The sequence below is a fragment of the Lactuca saligna genome, chromosome 2 (assembly GCF_052625555.1).
Source record: "Lactuca saligna cultivar CGN05327 chromosome 2, ASM5262555v1, whole genome shotgun sequence".
Taxonomy (NCBI): domain Eukaryota; kingdom Viridiplantae; phylum Streptophyta; class Magnoliopsida; order Asterales; family Asteraceae; genus Lactuca; species Lactuca saligna.
The window spans coordinates 189,577,107-189,604,830 of NC_136418.1; the positions used below are offsets into that span (position 1 = coordinate 189,577,107).

The following is a 27,724-nucleotide window of genomic DNA, read 5'->3' on the forward strand; positions in this document are numbered from 1 at the left end:
AATAAACTGAGTGGGTCAGGTTGAGAAACCTGGTGAGTACATAGGGTTTTCAAGCCACATCAAATAAGTTTATTAACTTTATCAAACCAAACAAACCCGATTACCCGTTCCCGTTATCCTCACTTTACGTCCCTAAAACATCTAATACAACGGACCTAGTCTAAGGACTTTCATCGAGGTGACAACACATGCTTCGTGGGCTCCTCAACAATTCATGTCAAATAAGGCAACCATGTGGGGGATGGAGTACTGCTGGCGAGCACACAGTTCAAATAAACACCTACAGGTTGTGAGCCTGCTAGCGTTCCACTGGACTGTCTAGAATAGTCTGTGGTCGTCATCTATACTCCGCTAGATGATTGGATCATCAATAACATCTATAACGAGGCCTCTCATTACACAGCAACTATTACATCTACCCATGTTTTACCCAACACATTTTGTAGATATAAAATACATATACAGTTTAAATCATTTAAAACATGTATAAAATCGTTCATACAACATAGATAGAAAGTATACAGATAATATGCACACACAACACGTAATTTATATAAAAGACTTCATATCTATGTGTAAGATGAAAGTAACTACATACTCACCTAGTAAGGTGGTGACTTGGTACTCGAACAACACTTCGTTATCTCAAAAAAAATATCCCTTGACAAAACCTAGTATCAATACCACTAGGGTTTAGTTTAATATTCACTGAGACTAATTAATAGTCTAGCTATTATTACTATTCTTTAAGAATTAAACAATACTTATATAACCCATAATAATAGCCCAAGTACTTATTATAAGTTTCTAATGGAATTACTATATTAAAACATAAGTTATACTAAAGATAGGTTAGGCGTAGTTCACATACATCGGGTTTTTCTCAAAATCGGGCTTCGTTGGAGCAGAGTTTTTGAGCCGAAAGGCTCTTTTTCCTGGGGCTGTCAGGCACTCTGGGGCTTCCGCCTCATGCTAGGGGGTTCCCTAGGCTTTTCGGGGGGTTTCGGGGGCTTAGAGAGAGAGAGTATAGAGAGAGGAATGAAGGGTTAAGGTGTGAAGAATGAAGGAGAGGGGCGTCTCTATTTATAGGAGGCTGAAGAGGCTCCCACATCGTGGCCATTGATGCCCACGTTGTGGGCTAGGTGGGTACAGCCAGGCACTGCCTGGTGCTGACACGTGGCATCACATAGGGTGGAAATCATCCGATTTTCAAAAATTCATAACCTTTGCATACGAGCTTTGTTTTCAACGTTCTTTATATCCACGCGTAGGTAAAAATAAGATCTACAACTTTCATTTTATTCCGTCGGCTACTTATCGACCGATCTTAAATTTAATAGTAGGAGGATATTAGACTGTTAAATGACCGCGAAAAATTCGTAACTCCTTCATACAGACTCCGTTTTCGTCTTTCTTTTTATCGTTAAGTTCCTATTAATGAGATCTTCAACTCTCATTTAGGTCGCGTAGGCTAAAAACCGCTCGAACTAAAATTCGAGTTTTGGGTCGTACACTGCTAAGCTGAAACTTCGAAAAATCATAACTTCCTCATACGATGTCAGATTTGGGTGCTCTTTTTATGGATGCTCTCAGGTTAACATATTCTATGACTTTTATTTAGATTACTAAGGCTAAAAGTCACTCTATCATAAACTCACTATTTACGTCTTCCCGGTGTCGTGTCGGTTCCATCGCGAAACTTCAACGGGTCATAACTTATTTGTTATAACTTGGATTTCGGTGCTCTTTATATGTACGGAACCATTGAGACATATTCTACAACTTGGTTAAGATTATTTATTCTAAATGATCTTTTGTCGAAAGTTGTTTTCGACCCCTATTATCTCTAAATTGACTATCCCGGATCTACGGGCGTTACAACAGTTGCACAAAGGATAAGGAGAAAAAAGTAGCAGAAGAAAGACGACAAAAGGGACAGTTGAGAAATAAGATCAAAACGTTTATTAGGTCTTTTACTCACACTAACGTGGCAAATGAGTTGGAATTGTTTTATCTACATAGCAATTACGTGACATTGACAAACAACTGATTAGGATGGGTGTCACCATTTGAGCCCTTCAAAATTTCTAAACGGACCTTTTAAAACCTAAAAATACAAGTTTGTGCCCTTTAAATGCAAAAAATAGTCACGAGGGACCATTTAAACTAATATACTAAAGTTTGTTGGGTTACAGTGACAATAACCTATTAAAAAACTTTTTAAAACTAGTATTTTAAGTGTGTCGGTGTTTCCGCCAAGAAAGAGGCTCGTGTGAATTTCCTGACTGACCCGACAGATGGAAGGCCAACCTTTAGGCTGACTGACATTTTGATTTTTGGATGGGTTGGAGGGAAACATGCATGTATGGACCTTACAGAGGTATCCACTCTTGTAAGCCTAAGGTTCGGGGGTTTCACAGCGAGATAGGCTGCATTAAAAGCTGCTATATGCAATGTCACCAAACATGAGAAACCGTACATGGAAAATCAACAAGCGTTCATACCATTTGCATTTGATACGTTTGGTTTCATTGCGTCGGATGCGGTGAAACTTCTTTGTAGACTACAACGGATCATACATATCAATGTTATATCCCCTAAATCTATGGATGTAGTCTTTAAAAGAATTGGTTTTACCATACAAAAGGGCTTAGCGGCGCAACTTGTTGCCCGTTTGCCTTCTCATCTACCCTAATAAATAAAGATAATTTTGCTAAATGTCAACTACTTATTGAATTTGACACATATCATTTTCTTAAAATTAAATTTTTTTTCCACTTGTCATTTTTATATTTTTTTTTCATTTTTATTTAATTTCCACCTATTAAATATCACCTCATAGTAATTAATGTGAATTAATGTATATAGTAAACCTTCCATTTGTGAATGGAATTCATTAATATATTAATAGAAATAAGAATTGACAAATGGAAGGTTTACTATATACATTAATTCACATTAATTACTATGAGGTGATATTTAATAGGTGGAAATTAAATAAAAATGAAAAAAAATATATAAAAATGATAAGTGGAAAAAAAAATTCTAAGAAAATAACATGTGTTAAATTCAATAAGTAGTTGACATTTGGCAAAATTGTCTTTATTTATTAGGATAGATTAATGAATTCCATTTATGAATTTATATTAATTAGTTTTATTAATATCGATTAATTAAGACAAATTACACAAATAGTCGTTGTGGTTTATTCTATTTATTGTATTTATTTCGAAAGTCTACTTTAAAAATAGTTAATTTTTACACATTCATATTCAGCATGATTTTTTAAAACATAATAATAATTTTTATTAGTATAGATTGAATTACTTAATCATCATTTCATTTATATTTTTCAAAATTTTACTTTAAAAAATACTTAATGCCTACACCTTATATTTAACTTTTTTAATCAACTCGTATAATACACAGATCTCACATCTAATTCATTATATGATAATAACTAAAACTAACAGTTCAATGAGTCATTTCCTGATGTAACAAAAAATTTATTAAAAAATAAAATTATGTTTGTGATTCAATATTCAAATTTTTGTCTCGGTCATTATTGATAAATAACAATAATAAAATGTAGGGTTTTATGAAAAATTTTATTATTTTGGGAAAATATTTGCTGTAGTTCTAAAAATTAAAAATTAATAGAAGAGTTCTGGTTATTTAATATTTTTCTCTAATTAACGAAAAAAATCCGTATATTTATTTTAATCGGAAATGATAAATTATCATGTAAAATTAAATATTCGAGATTTTTCTATTTAATTTTCCCCCCTATAATATTACTTTTCTGCCTGAAACCCTAAAATGTAACACAAATTTATTCTATTCATTAAGTCCAACATCTTTTTTATTCTATTCATTAAGTCAGTACATAAAGTCACAACATCTTTTTTATTATTCTATTCATTAAGTTCCTAATATTTTTTGGTTGGTCGACTTCTTTTTTGGACTTCTTCCATTTGCACCCACAACTACTTAAGTATTTGATGAGTCATTTTTCCCTTCTAGCGTCAAATAAAGCTCTGCATCATTTATGTGTCTCTACTCTCGCCAACTTAGAAAACTATCTGGTTCAAGTTTGTATATTTCTCCGATTAAATCAGAAATGTTTTGGATTTATTTTATAATGATGAATGGTGAGCCACACCATGTTTGTCTTTATGTGGTCATCATTATTAAGTCGTATTTTGTTGGTCGACTTGTTTGTTGGATTCTACTTTCTAATTGTTTATAAAAAATTAATGAAATTACATAAATGGTCCTTGTGGTTAGTAAAAATCCTACTGCAAGTCCTTATGAAGATTTTTGAAAATGGCTGGTGCATGAGAGTTTGAAATGTTACACTAGATGTCCATGTCCTTGTCCCTAGCACTATTAGTAAAACAAAGGTTAAGTGCATGCGAAATTACCAAAAGCCTTTTTTTTAAGAGTTACAGTTTAAAGAAATAGCAAAGTAGGCGTTACTCTCTCTTTCTTTCACCATTTTTTCTCCCAACACTTCTCAATCTCATCTTATTCCCAAACACACGCCTTTAACAATGAATATGTCTAAAACACATTCTCCAAAATCACTTCAGTTGGGGCTCCAACGAATAACCACCAATCTGTTCGCGAGCCTACAACAGAGAAAGATACGAATCCGAGAACTGGACCTCTGCATCACCTCTAAACGTCCAAGATCTCTATCAACTTGTTATATCTGTAATCTGTCCGCCTCGACCATCCCCATTTGTATTACCATCATATCTCTCTCAAACTAGGGTTTATCGACTACGACATCACCAAGAAGAATCTTGTTCTAGGGTTTATCAATACTACTTTATGAAAATCAATGTGAGCCTCCACTTAATTTCATGACATCGTAACAAAATCGAAGGATTTTGGGCTAATCATTAATGTTATGGGAGAAGATCAAAACAATCTCAAATAGAATTTATAATACATATTCTCTATAGTGGTTTGAAGTGGGATACTCAATCATAATGGTTTCGAAAATCAATCCAACAAAAAAATCCATCGAAGAAGACGAATTCCTATAATCATCTTCTTCATCTCCCACATCTTTTTAATCTACCAAAAGAGTTTCATTGGCGTTCTTTGATCCTTAATTATATTCTTCATCTCTCACGTCTTCTGATTAACCCAAACATAAATGAAAGACGATATGAAAGGCTACACACTAGAGTGCTTTCTTTCCACCACTTTTACACTGGAAGAGAGAGAGAGAGAGAGAGAGAGAGAGAGAGAGAGAGATGAAGTTGGCCACGATAAAGGATGGTGGCAATGGATTAAAGAAGGACCATAAGTAGGGGTATATATATATATATATATATATATATATATATATATATATATATATATATATATATATATATACTCCTTAAAACCATCTATGTTCACGACAGAACTTGAACCCTTAACCTCAGGGAATGAGGATAATACCGGATACCGCTGGGCTAGAAGCCTTACGGTTATATATATATAAAGAATAAGGGTAAATGGACAATTTTAAAGGGCTATAGGGATAACAACCTCGGATGCAACATTTCAATTTCTTAAAGGATCATCCATGTTCAAAATTCTTCTTAAGGATTTCGTGGTATATTCTTTTAACCACAAGGACAATTTGCGTATTTATGTCTAGATTTTTTTCACAATACATATTTATTTTATATATACATTATAACACGTTGTACATTTTTTTTTATATAATAAAACTAAGAGAATATACAAATGGAATGACGTCCAATATTACATTAAAAGGGTAAAACGGATAGATTAAACATGTCCGGTAAGAAGTCGAAATATATAATTAGAACATGTCGTGTTGTGTCGATTAACGTTATAGTATTTCAATAGATTAAATTCATTAACAAAATGATTTATGAAATGTAAAAATTTGAATACAACCAGGACGGCTTTAATTAGCCTCACGCAATCGCTACTTAAGTTTTATTTAAAAATCTCCTTGTTAGAGAAAAACAATATGGTAAATTAAAATAAAAATATAGTTGTTTTCATGATATTTTTTGTTCACTCAACTAAAAATCAAAGATAAAGAAAAATCTTTTTGTTAAATAATTTCCACATGCCACCAAGAAGTTATAGTATGAAATCAGATTGATTCGCCATAAATGGTGGAACCTAGAGCAATGCTTCGTATTATAAATAGGTACCATAGGAACACCCAAACTCAACCATCATCAGTTCACAAAATTGTATCGCATTTATTTGTTTATCATCAATATTCGGTAGGAGTTCGTAGCTTTTATCAGTTCACAAAATTCTTTTATCGATGGATTTTCTGAATTTTGTCAAGAGCTTTGTGGTCTATGTAGTTATCTTCGCATTCTCTGTTCAAACCACTCTAGGTAAATACAATATATCTTGTTGAAGCTTTATTTTCGCATAAAGATCGTTAATGATATGAATAGTAAATAAAATATGAAAATTTGTATGTAGGAAGTATTGCATGTGAAAATTTGAACAAGGACTCATGTGCATTTGCCGTATCATCAAGTGGAAAGCGATGTGTGCTTGAGAAGAATGTCCGAAGGAGCGGGGAGGAGGTGTTTGTTTGCAGTACCTCACAAATAGATACTAATAAGTTAGCAAGTTGGATAGAAACTGATGAATGCCTAGATGCATGTGGGCTTAACCGTAACATCCTAGGGATCTCCTCCGACTCCCTTCTTGAGTCTCGGTTCATGCAAAAACTTTGCTCAACTCAATGTCACAATGGTTGTCCGAATATTGTTGATCTATACAATAATCTTGCCGTTGGCGAAGGTAACACCTCTTTATTGTTTTTTTGGTTAAGTGTTACCACAAAGAAAAGACTTTGTACATAAATTAAGACTTGATTGGCGAAGTCTTATTTTCCAGACTTTCTCACTATATAGGTCGGTGTTTCTACATTCAACAAAAAAATAAGGCTCATATATAGCTTACCTTAAAGTTCTAGCACAATGAACCAATGATATTGAATTTATTAATGTTGACTTTATTTTGATCAACTTTGTATTTCTGTTTGTTTTATTTAAAGGTGTATATTTACCGAGCTTATGTCAAGCACAAGGAGATAGCAAGAGGAGAGGGATGAGCGAGATAAGGAGCTCGGGCTATGTTGGCGCACCTGGACCCATGGTGCCAGTGAAATTTATGGTTGATGGTTCCCTGTCAATGGCCCCGTCCCCTTCTGATTCCAGTTAGTTGAGTTTGCCTTGTTTTTAGATGTGTAATATCTTTCTAAGTGTTGTCCAATTGTTTTCGAATAAGGATGGATCATCCAAGAATTAAGTTTTGTAATTTCATCGTGTATAGTTGAGTTTGCCTTGTTTTTAGCTGTGTGATATCTAGCTATGTATTGTCCAATTGTTCTCGGATAAGGATGGATAAGTTTAAATTTTATCGTGCATACATAGCTCAAAAGATTAATGATGTTATAATATAATTATTACGTTTCTTGTTTGATGAGTAGTTTGTACTCCTTATATGTTTTGATTTTCTAATATTTATTGTGGATACATGTTTCCTACTCACATTGATTAACTCTCCTTTTGTTTTTGCCTTATGTGCACGTTCCGGATACATATACTTGAACTATTATTTACTCATGTATATCACCTTGATTTACTCTCTCGATATTTGCCACTATGACATGTTCTATTTTTGCACATGTTGGAGATCTCTTTTGTGGTCCGATCCTTCTACCATATTGTATTCAAACTTTCTATATCTACACATCCGCTTACCATATTTAAATTTCTAGTTGTTGTTTCTTACTTGATAAATAGTGAAATGAAAAACCATATTTACTTTCACACGTGTAGTTTTAAGAAAAAACACTTATACTTCAAATATACAATGGATAAATAGATTTCCTCATACATTTCTCTACAGAAGTAATTCGTACACAACAATTCTTCTATATACACAACAATTTAAGTTTTATAAAGTTGTATAATACAATATTTTAAAACACAAATTGTTATGTACCGAGAAAAACTGTTGTGTACGAATCAGTTCGCATTTCTCTCAATAATTTATAAACACAAAATGAAACATTAAAATCGCTTTTCTATAAATAAAAAAAAAACCCTTTAAAAAATATTGGATGAGATATTTTATGAAATGAATAATATATTTTGTTACTATCCATTACCATTTAATAATTTTCGTCCATTTATTTGTTTATCATCTTAATAATATTGTCAATTTATCCCTTTAATTATACTTTATATTTATTTATTTATTATTTATTGATTTGCTATCTTATACATCCAAAATACAAAATAAATATTTGTATTAAAACATATTAAAAAAATTAAGTCGTCAAAATGGCATAAATATAAAATATAAAAAAACATAGTGATTATTATATTATTTTTATCTTTTTTACTTCTATAAGTACATACTTCATACAAATAATACACTCATGCTTCACATGGGACAGAGGTAACTAAACATAGTGATGCTTTTGCCAAAGCAATATTACTATCCTCTTAACTTCAAGTAAATCAACCTCTTGATTTAATCAACGGATCCAATGCTTTGTTGTCATCTTGCAACTTTGCAATCTGAAATTCAAAGGACAACAATGTAAGTTCAAATCTTTCCTACCTATCTTAAAAAATAGAAATTCTCTAACTCATTTGTAGCCAACTTGAGCTCAGCTTCCAAAGGTGCAAGCATGGCTTCAATTTGAGGCATATCATCATATTTTTGGGATGTATGAACCTTTCGTAAAGTAGCTTCTATGGAAAATTGGGTTGTCATGTTTTCTTTATTGAAAATAGGTATCCAATGTCAATAACTAAACTAATATAACTTCTGGTATAATAACAAAATCCTAAGTTGCCCTCAATAGCTAAAATAGCTAGAAAAGGTTATAAAAGGGTGAGATAAATATTTTATTAATTTATCATGGATTGATAAATTAATTAGAAACTTGTTAAAATCAATTTAGAACTAATTTGAATTAATTTGTAATTAATTAGAATTAATCTGAATTTAATTAAAGGTGTAGGGATTGAATGTTAATTATTCAATGGTTGAGCAAAATGAGCATTCTAAAAACCCTAAAAGGGGTGGATGGTTTTGGAGGCTCTAGAAGCCTTCTAGAATTGTTTTAGGTAACCGGTAAGGAAAAGATTTAAATACGGATTAAATCTGATTATTTAATTGATTCAAATCAATTCTGTATACAAGTTGTCTCAACTATAAATAGAAACCTCGGGCTTTTGAGAAAATCGATTGAACCTCTCATAAGGTTGAGAATTTTGGATCTTACCAACCTCTCTCATATCTCCTAAATATTCTAGGGTTTTAGACTTTTAGGTATAAGCCATTAGATGCATTTTACTTTGGGTGTCAGTCCTTCCAAGTGATTACAAAAGTTCTATAACTTCAAGTGGACTACAAGTATATATGATTATACTTGAAAGGTTGGTAATCCTATCACTCTGAAGTTCATAGTCATAGTTTTGAAAGTAGGTTGCAATAATAGTAAAACCTAGATCTAGGGTGCATGTACAGTTAGGATTATATTTGAATGCTTTCGTTGCCTAAATCTAGTGTAAAGATGCATAGAAACCAAACCAGTGGTATCAGATCCATTAGGTTTAGTTATGAACATTACTTGAAAAAATTGAGATATATCGAAGAAACCTGCTAGTCCCAGGACGTGCGGCTCCCAGGACGTGCAGCGCCCAGACCTGGATGTGGCGCGCTTTCTGTTAATTAGCATATTTCAGGATTTTTGTTATAAGTTCAAATTTTAGGGTTTATCTTTAGTTTTAAATATTATTTTAATCTATTAAAACTGAATAATTAAACTAAGAGGATAAATACATTTGAGTAATTTGAAATTGTAGATAATGATTTAAAATTAATTAATTAAAAGTTCATTAAACATAATTTGTTTAAACCATATAATTTTAAATTGATGAAAATTTTGTCTTCATATAATTATAAAAGTTCATAAAAGAATATGTAAATACCACAAGCATTTATATATGTAATACGATTACTATATGTACAAGCATAATACAACATGTGTCATCACATGTTTAATTAATGATCGTTAGTAAAATCAAGATTATCTCTAATTTATGAAGTCATACTATTAAAGATGTGTAAGGAAACGACCTATACAATGACCATTAAATGAATGTCCTTTTCACTCACCAGTTCTTTGTGTGGTGTATTATCGACCACTGAAAGGGTTTGATAGGACAATACCTCGTTAAAAATATAACATATAAAACTACTAAAAACAAAATTCATGTTCTTAGTTATTTTATAAAAATGTGAATAGTTGATAACCTATGAACAATGCACATTATTCTTTTTTTTTTCCTATTTCTGGAGCGTGCGTTGTCGTAACATCCCATTTCCGACTTACAGTATAGACGACTAGTTACGTAAATAGACCTTTTTGATAGATGACTATTTAGGATAAATAGTCTTGATGAAATTCATAGTAGTTGTAAAAGTGAGAGTGTGCATATAAAGAACGCCTAAATCTAACTTCGTATGAATAAATTATGATTTTTAGAAGTTTCAGTATAACACTGTGCGACACAAAAACCAAAATTTAGATCGGTCGATTGTTAGGCAAAATAATCTAAACGAGAGTTGAAGATCTCGTGATTAGAAGTTCGTAGATATAAAGACTGCTAAGAAAGGATGTCATATGAAAGACTTATGATTTTTATACGGGTTTTAACAATCTAACCCTGAAGGGGGTGGACGGTTTAGAGGCTCTAGAATCCTTCTAGAATTGTTTCAAGTAACCGGTAAGGAAAAGATTTAAATATGGATTAAATCTGATTATTTAATTGATTCAAATAAATTCTGTATACAAGTTGTCTCAACTATAAATAGAACCCTCGGGCTTTTGAGAAAATCGATTGAACCTCTCATAAGGTTGAGAATTTTGGATCTTACCAACCTCTCTCATATCTCCTAAATATTCTAGGATTTTAGACTTTTAGGTATAAGCCATTAGATGCATTTTACTTTGGGTGTCAGTCCTTCCAAGTGATTACAAAAGTTCTATATCTTCAAGTAGACTACAAGTATATATGATTATACTTGAAAGGTTGGTAATCCTATCACTCTTAAGTTCATAGTCATAGTTTTGAAAGTAGGTTGCAATAATAGTAAAACCTGGATGTAGTAAAACATACTTTAGAATGCTCATTTAGGATAAATAATCTTGATGAAATTCATAGTAGTTGTAAAAGTGAGAGTGTGCATATAAAGAACGCCTAAATCTAACTTCGTAGGAAGAAATTATAATTTTTAGAAGTTTTAATATAACACTGTGCGACACAAAAACCAAATTTTAGATCGGTGGATTGTTAGGCAAAACAATCTAAACGAGAGTTGAACATCTCGTGATTAGAAGTTCGTAGATATAAAGACGGCTAAGAAAGGATGTCATATGAAAGACTTATGATTTTTATACGGGCTTTAATAGTATAACCCTGTTAAAAATATAACTTTAAAGATAAATTGAGAATTAATCAACGAATTCTAATTAAAGTCGTAGTATGTTTTACTGACTTCCTTAAGTGCGACACAATTAAAAGTCGTAGTATATTCTACACGTGGAGATAAAAAAAAAAAACGTCGAAAACAAAGTTCATATGAAGAAGTTACAAAATTTACGCTTTGCGCGACACGTAGAGAAGTGAGACACAAGCTTGTAGGAGGTGGCTACGCAGACCAGCAAGAAATCGACATATGGCAACATTTCGGAGGAGAGACGTCGATGAAAGGGTGTAGCGTGCACTGATGCTTAAATAATTATGCACTAGTTTATTCTACTAATGAAATTAATTTTTACCTAAGGCGGTGTACCTTTTTGAAAATAATATAGCTCAATAGACAGGTATCGAACATAGGGAACATATTTAATTAACTAAAATTAACTACTAAAACCTAACCTAAAAACAAGCAAAAGTTTAATTGGTTTTTTTTTTATCTAATTTTGCAAGTTCAAACAAACTTATCTCTTTAACTAACAATTTAATCAATTACTCAAAACACTTACATTTAGTTCAAATCCGCTTCATCTCTATGGTTAGCTACTGATTATGGATTATTAATGTTGGTAATCAATTATTATTTTCTTAGCAATTCAAGTCCAAATTTACTAATAATTTCACTAATTCATGTAAAACTATGTATAGTCATACATTAGCAAACACATAATCAGTTATAAGATGTAGAAAATCTATGTAAGATTAATCAAACTAAACACAATTGTGGTCACAATTTATGTTCTCTAGCACAACTAAATTAGTTACGTTCATTACTTATCTAAGATTTGATCGATCCTAGCTCTAGCACTTTAATGGTCACTAAACTACTAGGCAACAAGTTCATGTAATTTAATGTTCACTAAGCTACACAAAACCTGAATTCAATCAATTAAAGCATCAAATACTAACATGATAGGTAAAGATAATCAAACACAAGCTCATAACCAACAATTAAACCATAGAGTTAAAGCTTCATCTAGCTAAAAGGAAGCTACTAGATTCAACTACTCATGGATGATAACACAAATCCAATAAAAAAAGACATAATGATAGTATACCAAACTCAAGTGATGCATATAATATTCAATCTTTTGATCTTCAAGCACTTCTACTTCAATGGGGCTTTTCACACTTATCTTTGAGTAATTTTCTCCAGAAGTCTCTGAAAATATTCCAAGCCTCCTCAAATCGTGAAAGTGAATGCATATATATAGTTTTGGTAATATCCGTGCTCCACGACGTGAACAGGATTTCACGACGTGAATTGAGATGAATCCTTATCGGGCAAGTACTCTAACTTCCCATGTACTTATCTTGAACACTCATTCCACGTCGTGTAAGTTATGGCCACGCCGTGATTTCGACTTTTCACAGGGATTTCTTCTTTTAATTCTTCAAATCTCCAAAGTTCCACTTCTTGTCAATTATAGTCCTTATTCTTCAAGATTGTTCTTTTTGGATGTAAATTCAATTTAATCTCATATGTATCATATATCTTTGCAAATAACCAAAATATTAATAAAAACGTATTAAAATATTGCCTAAAAATGTGTATAAATATGGCAATATCACGCACCGTGATAGGCATGGTGCGCCTCCCAAATCTCCTATAAATAACAGCGTTTTGTTGCTCATTCTCTCACCTATGTAGCCCCAGTTCCTCTAGAACCCCCCCCCCCTAGTCAGCGACTACTTCAATGAGGCGCTACGACATCAAAGAGTCAGGTAGAAAGAAGTGCTCGGGTCGGAGTTCTGCCAATATAAATCCTAGTTTTCACTAAAAACTCTTGTAAGTTGTGCTGCACTTACTGCACTTTAAGTGTAACTTATATTTATTTTCATAGTCATTGTTATGAATTTATAAATAATATTTATCCATAATTCTAGTCATAATACTGATTGATCTACTTACAAGAGAGGTGTCTAGAATGGTCACGTTGGCTTGGTTGTTGGATTTCAGAAAGGCTACATGCCGAAATGGTCCTGCCTCCCAACTGTCCCACCTGTATAACGTCCCAAATTTCAACCCAAAATTTTCATTTTTATTAGTTCCAAAGCGTTCATTTACATCAAAGTATAATTTACATTATACGGAAAGATGATTGTGAATACGCGTGCGTATAGTCGAACCTGGACCTTCTTACAAACCAGTAAAGTTCCTAAAAAACATTTAAAAACAACTAGGTAAGCGCTAGGCTTAGTGAGTACCCCCAGTATACTATATACCATAATATTTATACATGCATACACATAATGGCTCCCATACTTTAATCATTCCGCCATAAAATCTACGGAGGTCTGAAGGCTCCCGTACTTTGTTCGTTCCACCATCAACCCTAACTATACAAACGCGGATCTATAGGCTTCCGTACTTTGTTCGTTCCACCATCAGCCCTTACAAAATTTTAAGCATACCAACAATAACGCACATAAACACTACACATTCAGACCTACAAGCACATGGAAACTACCCAATGGGCTCTACTATGTTGGCTCCTATATCCTAACATATATGTGTGTGTGTGTGTGTGTGTATATATATATATATATATATATATATATATATATATATATATATATATATATATATATATTGGAATACATAATATAGTGAGATGAACTCACCTGGACAGTTACTCAGAAGAATAATAGCTACCCAGGTGATCTCACTGACGAGCAACGTGCCTAATGACTGTTAACCTATAATACTATAACATATCAGATCCTAAGGAAATCCAATAATGTAGGCTATACCTATCACTAATCCCAATGAATGCTGATAGTTCTATCTAATATAGATCATCCAGGTAGGACAGTTAGGAGGCAGTATCATTTCGGCATAAATAGATTAATCAATATTATGACTTGCAATTACTAACAAAAAATTATTTGTAGGTTCATAATGAAAACTTATGACTATGAATATAAGTTACACTGAAATCAAAAGAGTGTAGCTTAACTTACAGAGGTTTTAAGAGGAAACTGGGAAAATGCACAAACATAATCCCAACCCATAGATTCCTTCTAGTCGGGCTCTGAGAGTTCCCAGTACTCTACTAAAATATTTCAACAAGTTGGAAGAAAACCCACTTGAATCTTAGAGAGATTGGAGAGTGTTACAAAGGAAATGGGTGAGAAAATGAGAAAGATTCGGAGGATATTTATAGGGAACAGGAGGGCGCGCAAGGCGTGGAGGTGTGTCATGCACCAGGTCCTTACTGGCCTCTCCTTCCTCTGCCACGTGTCACAAAGAGAATGGGTCATCTCCCTATATTCTAAAAGGTGAGACGTATCACACTCTTATGGTGCCTTGTGTTGCACCTGTAGCTTTCCATGTCATCACGTCTCTTGAGGTAGGCAAGGGCCCTACTTTCCATGTGATGCTCTCTAGTGCAGGCACATCATCGGTACGCGTTGGGCACTTTGTGCGCCCGATTTTTTCTATATTTTGGAAGTGGCGTAATTTTTCATATAGGCTCCTTTTTCGAAGTTCTTTATATTTACAGAAACCTCTTGATGAGATCTACAACTTTCCTTTAGACCCCAATAGCTAGTTCCCAATCTATCAAAAAATTATATTTTTTGATAGGCTTAGCCTGTTAGAGATCGCTACAGAAAGCATAACTCCTACGTACGGACTTCGTTCTCGATGTTCACTATATCGATATAATCATGTGGATGAAACCTTCAACTCTCATTTAGATTAGTTTTCCTAATAATACATCGTTCTATAATTTGATTTCTGTGCACACTCTGTTGCGCTAAATCTTAGAAAAATCATAACTTCCTCTAACGAAGTTAGATTTGGATGTTCTTTATATGTATGGATTTTCTTTTCTGATTACTACGACTTCTGTTTATATTATTTATCCTATATAATCTTCTATCTAAAATGTCTATTTTAGATTGGGTTATAAATTGAAAAACAGGGTGTTATAACTCTCCCTCACTTACAGAGATTTTGTCCACGAAATCTGGATCCTAGCGTTCCTTAAGCTAATTCCTAATCCTCTGCAGCGAGAATATATACTTAATCCGGGAAGTTATGAACCTAAATCGCTATCTGAGTTGTATATGGGAGTTTGGCAAATTCATGGATCCTACTTGTGATGCTATCTTGATTTTTAAACTGAAATTTGAATTGTTTCTCATAATTCTACTTTAAGGGACAGTTTTTGCCCACTTGGGCTCGACCCATTATCTGTTAGTACTTTCCATTAACCAAATCTTAAGCTAGTTTTGTCTATTTGACTTTGAAGAAACTCATTTTTGTCATATCCAATGACCATCGGTATTCCTATCATACTACTTACTACTTGTATCCTTGATAAGTGACTTCCTTAAAACTGGATGACCATATGTGGTTTGGAAATATACAAAACATACGTTTGAATAGCAAAAATATATAAAGTAAATATTCTAAGTTTATTATAATATTGGCGTCTTACAATTATTAAACCTAACATAGAGCTCTAGTGGAAACCTAAAACTAATTTACTCCATATGAGCCTTCCCTCGGTTAGTAGAACAACCAGCCATGTTCTTTAATGCTTCCCTTGCTTCCTCTGCTATGATTTGAAAGGAACGCCATTTGGTTATTGGGGATTTAAATCTGCCTTGTTGTCCATCAGTTATCCTTAAAGTTTTAGGTGTTGGAGCTTTTATTCCGCCCGTTGGCTTTAGAAAATAACAGTTAACCTTGATGTGGCCCATCTGGTTATAGTGGAAACAGATGCGTACTCCCTGTTTCGTATTATCATAGTCTCGATTGTAATGTCCCTCGTTACCGCACTTGTAGAATATCAAAGCACAATACACTCCTTTGTGAGTGTTTCCAAACTTTCTACATGGAGGACCTGCCTGTCCTCCAATCCTTGAATCTGTGTGCTTGGATCTCTTGGTTACTGGCAGGGATAAAGATGGAGTCTGCCTCTTTTCCTTCGCTTAAGTTTCCAACTCAATTCCTTTTTCCTGGCATACTAATGCATCTCTGCTAAGGTCTTGTATCGATTGCTTGATACAAACTCCTTGATATCTGTCTTGAGCAGACTTAAGTATCAAGACATCTGAAAATGTTCGTATACGTCATACTCTGGGAAAAATAAGGCCCACTCAGTGAACATCTTGGTGATCTTGGTCAACAATTCAGTGGTCTTTTTGAGTGATAGATACTCTCTCTCTTTCTCTCTATCTCTCTCTTTCTCTCTCATCTCTCTCTCTACTATTGGAACATACTCTGCCTTGAACTTTTCAATGAACTGTTGCCAAGTCACTGCACACTTTTTCGTCGGTGAATAGTTCTTGGTGACAAAGTTCCGCCAATCCTTTTCTCCTAGCCATATAAGATTTTACGCATCTCTTAAATTCATGTTTTTCGAACAAGCACAGGTGTAGAAGCACCCTTCTAAATCGAAGATCCATCTCATTGCAACTATTGGATCCCTGACACCTTCAGCCTTTGGGGGCTTTGTGATGTTTAACTTTGGATACGACATCTCCTTCTCTCCAGGCGAAGTTGCAGTAATGACGAAAACAGTACTGGAAAAAACAATATACCGTTAATCAAACAGGGCGATGAGTTCGCTTTTGATGGTTCCGAACATTTCCGGAATTATCTGTGAAACATCCAAAAAATAGATTAAAATTTTTGTTTTTCAAAAACAACCCAATGACCATAATTGTTTACAAAACATGGTTTCAAAATTGATAATCAATAATTAGAGTATCCCAAAATCCAAAAAACATAAAATCTGGAGGATGTGTACGGTCATGCCTTCGCCTTGCCACAATCATTAGAAGTACCTGAACAATAAAACTGAAACATTAAAACAAATCTTACTAAGTTCGCCCAAAGTACCACCACAGAAACATATTACCAAATAGATAATGGGTCTACAACCTCCTGGTTGGATTGCCGATGGCCCACAACCTTCCGGTTGGAATGCCCGGCTCACAACCTTTCGTTTGGAATGTCGCAGTTCACAACCTTTCGGTTGGAATGCCCCAGGTTTGTTGAATGATATCACAAAGCAGTACAATATCAACCCTTCCATACCATGTCAACAAATACATAACAAATAACATATATCCAACAACAAATAATCATATGACCGATCAAAAGACAAACAAGCAGATCTATAGATCACTACCGCATAGCAACATCTTACATACTAGGACACAAAGTTATCAGATTACTAAATGATGTGTGTGAAACCAACTAGTTTTAATCCTACTTTATAAATATTAATATAACACACAAAAGGAAGTGTACCTGTCAATTGGTGGTATAATTAAGCAAGCAGGGTATCGAACATAGGGAACAGTGAATTAAACTAACTATTAGAATCATCTAAAAAACAAATAATAAAAGGAAGGGTTTTCTCTAAGTTTTGCAAGACTATAAACTTAAACAAATTAACTAAAACTTAAACTACCAACTAAGCAAGCAAAGATCAACTAAATTTAATAATAAAGAAGACTTCTATTTAGGTTTGAATCCTTTATTCCTATGGTTGATTTTATGGCAAGTGCAATGGATCAACTTTTCATTGGCTACCGATTAGTGCGATTAGGTTCACATTCGCTATTACTAATCTTTAGAAAATAAATCAATTCAATCAGTGGTTAGTTGATTAAATTAACAGATTTTCTAGTTATTGATTCAGGCTAAGTAAGACTTGTAGTGGTTAATTAGATTGGTCGTTCAATTAACCTCTTGTTGATGGTTCGTCACACAAGCTCACACATTAACATACCTATTCTCTATTAACCCTATTTTCACGTTCGCTATTCCTAGGCATATAACAATGTTTTCACATAAATCATATGAGATTAGCAATTAAGAGATCGGCATACAACTTAATATACTCGTTAATTAGCAGAAAAATAGTTGTAGTTAACACATAAGGTTCTTTAACAAGCTTAACAAAACATAATCACCAAATTAAAGCAATCCAACCATAAAATCATACCATAATCATAAAGTCATCATTCCTAAATAGAAGATAATAGCTGTAGCTCATTATTACAGTAAAACTAATATAAAAAATGTAATGAAGTAGCTCAAACATAGTTCAACTTAAAGAATAAGCAAGAATGGACTTGAATTTGCCTTGATTCTTCTCACAATTGGATCTAGGGTTGATTCTCTGACTTCCATCGCCTTAGCAGGTCTTCTAATCGCAACTTTTATCCAGGGGTTTCTCTCAAAAGTCTGGAATTGATCTGAAAGACTCTTTTTATAGATTAGGGCAACTCGTCGAGTCCATGGACCGACTTGTCGAGTCCCTCATTAAATCCCCGTGTACGACAAGGAAAGGACTCTTCTGCTTTGAGAATGTTCATGGGAACTCATCGAGTCTATGGTCAACTTGCCGAGTCCTTCTTGGTTTTTGGCTCTTTTCTTCTTTCTTTGATTCCCAAGCTCCCAATAGCTTCTCCTGATTCCTTTTGCTTCCGAGCACTTCTTTTGAGCAGAAAATATAATTTAAACATAATTAAGCATCTTTTGTTCCATATTTGCAATAAATTAGCCAAAAAGTATTAATATTCTATACAAAATATATGAATACATATGCACATATCATTAAAACATAGCAACATCCTCTATATTGGGATACATGATCTAGTTGGCTGATATTGGTGCCTTCAACCCACAAGTACATTGAGGAAAACTCACCTCTCAGTCCGAATAGATAGTTGGATAGGTCACTGATCTAAATATCAACTGTAGCAATCACCTATACATCAGATAGTTACAAATCTCAGCTACAACTTAAAATACCCAAAATAGCCTTAGGTTAAACTTGGTCAAATATTGGTCGAAGTCAAAAAGTTAACCGAGTCAACTCAGCTTAGTACGACCAGCATACTCAGCTTGTATGCTTAGTGCACTTGAGTCTTGACCAGAAATAAGGGTTGTTGACGTCGTACGCGCAATGTACCTAGGGTATGCCCAGCATACGCTCTACCTCCTGTCCCTTCTATTAAGAGCTTAGTTCCTTAAGCCCTTTCGTCCAAAATCCAGATTTAGTCTTCAAATGATGTCCTTAACCATAAAGTTTCCAACTTTATAGTCTTTCAATACTATCAAGTGCTCAATACCAAAACCCTAACTTCTTAACTCATTACGACTTCCTAGTTCATGCATGGAAGGAAACTAATGACCAAGATGACATTTTTATACTTCTAAACACTCCAAAATGTCTGAAAAGGACAACTCATATGAATTAGCGTAACCCATACTCATAATATGAAGCTTATGGGACCAAAAAGAATAGAAATCAATGGCTAAACAAGATCTAAGAAATACTTCATCAAGATCAAAGCTTTTTACCTCCGAATGGTGTCAAATGTGATGTAATTCGGGATCCAAAGTGCTTTACTCTTCTAATATGGCCTCCTCTTCTTTCTTCCTCCTTCAAGATCACCAAAACACACACTAATGGCTCAAAAATGCTCTCAAATGGGTTTGTGTTTGTAAGGATCGAAGATAGGGTTGGAGGTTGATGAATGAAGAGGGTATTGGTAGTTAAGGATGTTTAATTAGATTAACCTTAAAATTTAGGGTTTAACCCCTGGCCATGTATGCCAGTGTACCAGATGTATACCAAACGGTACCTAAGTAAGTCCATGTACGCCCAACGTGCCTGATTAAGTCTGAGTTTTCATTTAAGTCCCATTTGAGATCAATACGCAAACAATTCTCATATCAAGGGCATAAATGGAATACCTGGAAATCAAGATGTTACAATTCTCCCCCACTTGAACTAGACTTTGTCCTTGAAGTCCACTGCCATAAACAACTCAAGGTAATGCTCTCGTATCTCCATCTTGGATTCCTAAGTCCATTCAGAACCTCTCTAATGTTGCCACTGAACTTTGACCAAAGACACCACATTGATAAACACTCGATGTAGAAATCCCATGTTCGTTGGTGACAGAAACCTATAATGGACACTCAAACTCTCCAAGGGTCATATCAAAATTCCTACTGAAAGGCTGAGACACGAAACACCGACTCGCACCCGACTCAAAAAGCACAAGAGCAGGCAAGAAAGTCACAAAGAAGGTACCTAGCATAATCATAAACATAAACATACCAGAATATAACTGACAGAACATTAAATGGAAACATACTAGTAATGACGTTCGGTGCCATCGTAGCCTCCTCTGCAGTGAGATGGAAAGCATGACCTCTATCCCTTGGGGGCTTTGCCTTACCATGGCATCTATCTATGATCCTCAGAGTAGCTGGTGATGGATCCTGTGTCGGTCTAGCTGCGAGCAATGCACATTGGGCCTTCGTGTGGCCCACCTAATCATAGTGATAACAAATACTGGTGCTTGGTACTGGGACTTGCTGACAGCAATTCTTGGCATAATTCCCTTCTTTGACACATTTGTGGCATCCAGATGAATATCGGGAAGCACCCTCATGAGCCTTGCTGCACTTGCCACAAGTGCGGCCCCTCTGTTCCCCAGATCTCAAATCAGCGGGCCTAAACAGTTTCCCCTGTAGGCTGTGAGTGAACAATAGCCTGCCTCAACACCCTCGTTTGAATCTCCATATCAATCTCCTGTCTCCTCGCGACCATCTGAATCTCAATGAGGGTACCATAACGTTAGGTGGACATGAACTGTTGAATATCCGTCTTGATCATGCTCAAGTACCAGGTCATCTGAGCCTGCTCCGAAGCAGAAAAATCAGGCCAAAAAAGAGCCCTCCCCGTGAGCATCTTGGTGATCTCACTCGTTTGTTTCTAATCCAGGTACTCCTCAGCCAATCTCTCCCTTTCCACCAGGGGAACATATCTCACATGGAGCATCTCTGAGAACTGCTCCCAATAAACAACAACCCTTTTCTTAGGAGTATATGAACTAGTCACCAGTCTCCACCAATCCTTCACCCCTGACCGAAGAATCTTTAGAGCGTACTTGTGATGGGTTTTAGCCATAAGAACTTTCCTATGTGCGCATGCAAAACCCTAATGCTCGGATCTAGGCTTTCTAATTAAACATGCTTTGAATCCAAGACTTCTAATGGCTAATTAAGTTAAATAACAACATTGAAACAGATCTAGAATCATACCTTTGAGTTCCTTGTTGATCTTGTTGTCTTGGAGCTTCTAGAGTCACAAATGTCACTCCTCTAATGGCTTACAAACACCAATAGCAAGCAAGATGATTTAGGAGAGAGGAGAGGGGAGGAATTCAGCCAGAGTATCTCTACTTTTGATGGTGTGTTCAATTCCCTCACCCCTAGGGTCTATTTATACTTGTAGACTCCTTAAGGGTTACAACCTAAACCCTAATTGGATAATCTTCTCTTAAAGCTATCCAAATCCATTCCATAGATAAGCCTTTGGACGATTTTAGCTATCCTATATCTCATAGAATTCGTCCAAACCATATCCCAATGGATTTATAGTCTAAAGTTTAACTATCAAACAATTGACAGTTTATACCCCTTTATTTAATTAATCTCTTTAAGTCACCAAATTAATTCCAATTAATCTATGACTTATATTAATCAAATAACCATATATTATTCCTTATAATATTTACTCTCTTTTAACAAATCATCCATCAAGTTGCTATGGTGAAGGCAACCCAAAAGGACCATGCACAACCGGATCAAATACTTGCCTATTATAGTTGCATCCTTAGACACTATTCCAACAGTCTCCCACTTGGATAAGTCTAGTAACTATACAAGTACAATTCGGTTTGCAATCGTAGCTCTCAAAGACGCTGTCAACTCTGATCTAATCAATCTTGTCCTTTAGATAAGGGATCGTACAGTCCTCTGTTAGATATCATGCCGACAATCCTATGGAATGGTTAGTCAAGCATTTAGGTTTCTTGATCTCTGATTTATTTGACATAGAACTTAATCAAACACATCAATTCAGTTCTGACCGGGCCCGGCACATAAGTCAAATCATATCATCGAGTGGCCAAGATATCTCTTCTACCCTCTTAGGATAAAATTTACAGATAAACTTCGACTTATATGCATTTACTTATTCATTAACCAGCTATCCACAACAATGCGTTTTATAACACCAAGTTACTGATGCGTTTTCGCATTATCAATGCACAATCAATTAACAAATAATAAATCATATATCTAGGTTTTAAGACTATATGATATTATCGTCTTGCGATCACCTTTTATATCGTATTCCATAAAGTGATTCCAGCAAGCGCGGGTTTATTCCAATGCTCAAAACCAGTTCATAAGCACTCATGAACGTTGCAGCAACCCTTGTTATGTCTAACACCATTTAGACATTCTACACACCAATTCATGACAATCTTCATTCATATCTACTCCCAACATATGAACGATTGTGGACCATTTGAACAATTTCTATTATTCTTAATAACCTTAATTATTCTGGAAGTCAAAACATGCAAAGTAAAACAATAGTTAAACTATTAACATATGACAATAACTTTACTTATAAATAAAACTCCTTTATTTAATCATCAAATGTTAATTACATTTATCTATTATACGTTTCTAATACTATCTAATCTATACTAATATCATCCTTCAGCCCAATACTCCTAGCATGCTGCAAGTGCTTAACCCTACTCAGTCCCTTCGTAAGCGGATCTGTTGGGTTATCTTCTGATGATATCCTCTTCACTACGAGTTGTCCTTTTTCTACACGATGTTTAATGAAGTGATATTTTCTGTCGATGTGTCGAGATCTACCATGATCCCTTGGTTCCTTGGTCAAGGCAACCGCACCTTCGTTATCACAGAAAATCTCCATGGGCTCCTTTATGGCCGGCACAACTCCAAGATCACCAGTGAAGTTCTTTAGCCATATTGCCTCCTTCGACGCTTCGCTTGCTGCAATGTACTCTGATTCACATGTTGAATCAACTACGGTTTCCTGCTTGGAACTCTTCCATGTCACTGCTCCTCCAATTAGGGTAAACACCCAGCCCGACTGCGAACGGTAGTTGTCCCTGTCGGTCTGAAAGCTGGCGTCACTATACCCTTGCACCTTCAAGTCATCACTCCCTCCGAGGACTAAGAAACATTCCTTTGTCCTCCGAAGGTACTTAAGGATGTTTTTCACCGCAATCGAATGTGCTTTGCCAGGGTTCCCTTGATATCTGCTAACCATGCTCAAAGCAAAGGCTACATCAGGGCGAGTACAAGTCATAGCGTACATAATTGAGCCAACTGCGGAAGCGTATGGTACTCGGCTCATTTCTGCTATCTCAGCTTCGGTACTCGGACTTTGAGTCTTACTCGACTTGGCATTTCCTTGTATCGGTAGTTCTCCCTTCTTTGAGTTTTCCATACTAAAACGTTTTAGTACCTTCTCTAAGTAAGTATTCTGACTAAGTCCAATTAGTCTCTTACTTCTTTCTCTTACTATCCTTATTCCCAAAATGTAAGAAGCCTCTCCGAGGTCCTTCATAGCGAAACACTTCCCGAGCCAGGACTTGACTTCCTGCAGAGTCGGGACGTCGTTTCCTATGACTAATATGTCATCGACATATAGAACGAGAAAGCTTACTATACTCCCACTGGCTTTGACATATACACAAGATTCGTCTTCGCTTCGTACAAATCCAAACTCTTTGACTTTCTCATCGAAGCAAAGATTCCATCTGCGAGATGCTTGCTTAAGTCCATAAATGGACTTCTCAAGCTTACACACTCTATTCGGATGCTTCGGATCCACAAAACCCTCTGGCTGAGCCATGTAAACATCCTCAGCCAACTTTCCGTTAAGGAAAGCGGTCTTGACATCCATTTGCCAAATCTCATAATCATGAAATGCGGCAATTGCTAGCATCACTCTAATAGATTTAATCTTCGCAACTGGTGAGAAGGTCTCATCATAGTCAACTCCGGGAGTTTGAGTAAAGCCCTTCGCGACCAATTGCGCTTTATATGTGTGTACGTTCCCATCCACGTCGGTCTTCTTTTTGAAGATCCATTTGCACCCAACGGTCTTACGTTCGGGCACATAATCAACCAAATTCCAAACTTGGTTATCGTGCATGGATTGGATCTCGCTATCCATTGCCTCTTTCCATTTCGCAGACTCCGGGCCTGCCATGGCTTCCTTATAGCTATTAGGTTCATCAAGATTTACTAGTGTACCATCACTAATATACGTGTCCCCTTCAGTAGTAATATGAAAACCATAAAACTGGGGATGAACTCTAACTCTATCGGAACGTCTGAGAGGTAAGGATTCGTCAATCGGTTCAACCGGAGTTTCCTCCTCGGGTTGAATGCTAGCGGTAGAGGTTCCTTTATCTATCGACTCTTGAATCTCTTCAAGTTCGATTTGCCTCCCACTGTCTCCTTGGCTTATGAGTTCTCGCTCTCGGAAAACTCCTCTCCTCGCAACAACGACAACATTGTCTTTCGGTCTATAGAAGAGATATCCAAAGGAAGTTTGCGGGTAGCCGATGAAAATACATCGCTCACTTCGAGGTTCAAGCTTGTTGTGAGTATCTCGTCTTACGAAAACCTCGCAACCCCAAACCTTGATATGTGCCAACGAGGGAGATTTCCCCGTCCACATCTCGTGAGGTGTTTTGGCAACCTTCTTAGTAGGGACTCGGTTAAGGATATGGGCGGCAGTCTCTAAGGCATACCCCCAAAAGAAGATAGGTAGTGAAGCACGACTCATCATAGAGCGAACCATATCCAATAAGGTTCGATTACGCCTTTCTGCCACACCATTCAACCGCGGTGTCCTAGGAGGCGTCAATTGCGAAACTATTCCACACTCCTTGAGATAATCGTGGAATTCAAGACTTAGGTACTCTCCTCCTCGATCGGATCGAAGCATCTTGATTTTCCTGCCCAATTGATTCTCCACTTCATTCTTGAACTCTTTGAACTTTTCAAAGGTGTCTGACTTTTGCTTGATTAAGTAGATATACCCATATCTACTATAGTCATCGGTAAAAGTCACATAGAAGCGGTTCCCATCCTTCGTGGTTGATCTAAAGGGTCCACATACATCGGTATGTATTAGGTCCAATAATCCCTCGCCCCTTTCACAAGTACTCGTGAAGGGTGACTTAGTCATCTTTCCAAGCAAACAAGACTCGCAAGATGGCTTGATCGTTAGATTTGATTGTGTATATACCTTCGAAAGATGGCTTGATCTTTCCTTCTTTGATCGCTTGCAGGTAATCCGGGCAGCTTCTCTTCCAATGTCCTATCTTGTGGCAGTGGTGGCACTATGCCTCCTTTGGGTTGGAGCAGGGCTTAGCGGGATCAACTTTGGTCCCACTAGAAGAGGCACCATCTCGGGCTTTCACCTTGCGATAGTTATTCGATGAAGCTTTCCTCTTCTTTCCCTTCCCTTGACCAATAGCCAAGACAGGAGCAACGGGCGGATTGGGAGTAGATGCAACAGACTTGTCCTTGAAGTTGCTCTCAGCGACCCTCAAGAGACCTTGGAGTTTGCTTAGGGTGACCTCTTCTTTGTTCATGTGGTAGGTCATCCTAAATTGGTTGTACATTAGAGGCAAAGAGTGAAGCACCATGTCGATCGCCAAGTCTTCACCGAAGTCAACATTTAACTTGCGAAGGCGGTCGACATACCTTTGCATCTTTTGCAGGTGCACGGTAAGAGATTCTCCATGACCCATCTTAGCGGAGATCATGTTAGTGAAAATCTCGTAACGCTCTTGTCTCGCGTTTTGGTGGTACCTCTCCAATAAGTCTTGATGCATTTCGTATGGATACATGTCCTCGTAGGACTTTTGGAATTCGGAGTTCATGGTGGCAATCATGATGCAATGTACCTTCGTTGCATCTCGCTCATGAGTTTCAAAGGCGGTGATTTCGTCGGGAGTAACAACTTCGGGGTTGATTTTCTCGAGCTTCTCATCGAGGACATACTCCTTATCCTCATAGCGAGCAATGGTGCGAATGTATCTTTGCATCTTTTGCAGGTGCACGGTAAGAGATTCTCCATGACCCATCTTAGCGGAGATCATGTTAGTGAAAATCTCGTAACGCTCTTGTCTCGCGTTTTGGTGGTACCTCTCCAATAAGTCTTGATGCATTTCGTATGGATACATGTCCTCGTAGGACTTTTGGAATTCGGAGTTCATGGTGGCAATCATGATGCAATGTACCTTCGTTGCATCTCGCTCATGAGTTTCAAAGGGGGTGATTTCGTCAGGAGTAACAACTTCGGGGTTGATTTTCTCGAGCTTCTCATCGAGGACATACTCCTTATCCTCATAGCGAGCAATGGTGCGAATGTATCTTATCCATTCGCTAAAGTTCGTTCCATCGAAGGTGACCTTTTGGCAAAGGCTCATCAACGTGAAAGAACTAGCAGCAGCGTTGTTTGCGTTCGACATCTTGAATTAGAAAAGGACAAAGATAGATTAGAATAATAATCCCTAATTATCACCCAATAAGAAAATTAGGGCTAGGATCCAACAATAACATTTACATACTAGAAAAGGGATGCCGTAATCTAACATGCAAATAAATTGAAGGTAAGTGAATGACGATTCACTAATTCTCCATTACAAAACTTAAACTATTAGTCCTAAGTGTTTTTTCAGAATTCCTAGGTTCGGATGAGATTCATTGAACTATTCAATGGCATGTTTAAATCTCGATATGCCCCTCTCGTTTGTGACTGGGATGCCGAGGATCACAAAGCGGGTGTGAATTACCATGCAAATTCACATGGTGCCTTCATTGTAACGATCACCTATTCGATGTGCCGGTAAACCACACACGCTCCATCGAACTATGATAAACAATGAATCACCCTTTGCCACCTTCGCTTAGAACCAATTAGTGTGCCGGTAAACCACACACGCTCCACTAACTTCTTAGCAAGGGTGCAAAGTGTAATTTCATGGGATTGCATCAATTCACTTTTCCTAAAGTAACTAAGATTGGGAAAATTTTAAAACGTGTAGTTACTTTGTATTTCTTATTATACTTTTAATGAGAAGATGAGGTTGCCCTATCCTACCCGTTCGGCTAACGACCCTCCACCAATCAAGCAAGCGGTGGGTGTGAGTGTACACCCATTAAGCACCATTTTATAGGCCGCAACCTTATACCCACCTTATAGATCGGCTTTGTGAATGAGGCCTACTAACGGTAAGACTAGCATTTAGTTATA

General features: G+C 36.0%; 1 protein-coding gene across 1 annotated transcript; it reads left to right on the forward strand.

Moving 5' to 3' along the window:
* The first annotated feature begins 6,194 nt into the window (after positions 1 to 6,194).
* On the forward strand, positions 6,195 to 7,432 carry LOC145028582 (uncharacterized). The gene is made up of 3 exons (XM_078977277.1): positions 6,195 to 6,386; positions 6,478 to 6,804; positions 7,061 to 7,432. Exons 1-3 carry the CDS (start codon positions 6,311 to 6,313, stop codon positions 7,225 to 7,227), a joined length of 570 nt encoding a protein of 189 aa, XP_078833403.1. The 5' UTR covers positions 6,195 to 6,310; the 3' UTR covers positions 7,228 to 7,432.
* Positions 7,433 to 27,724: the final 20,292 nt, after the last annotated feature.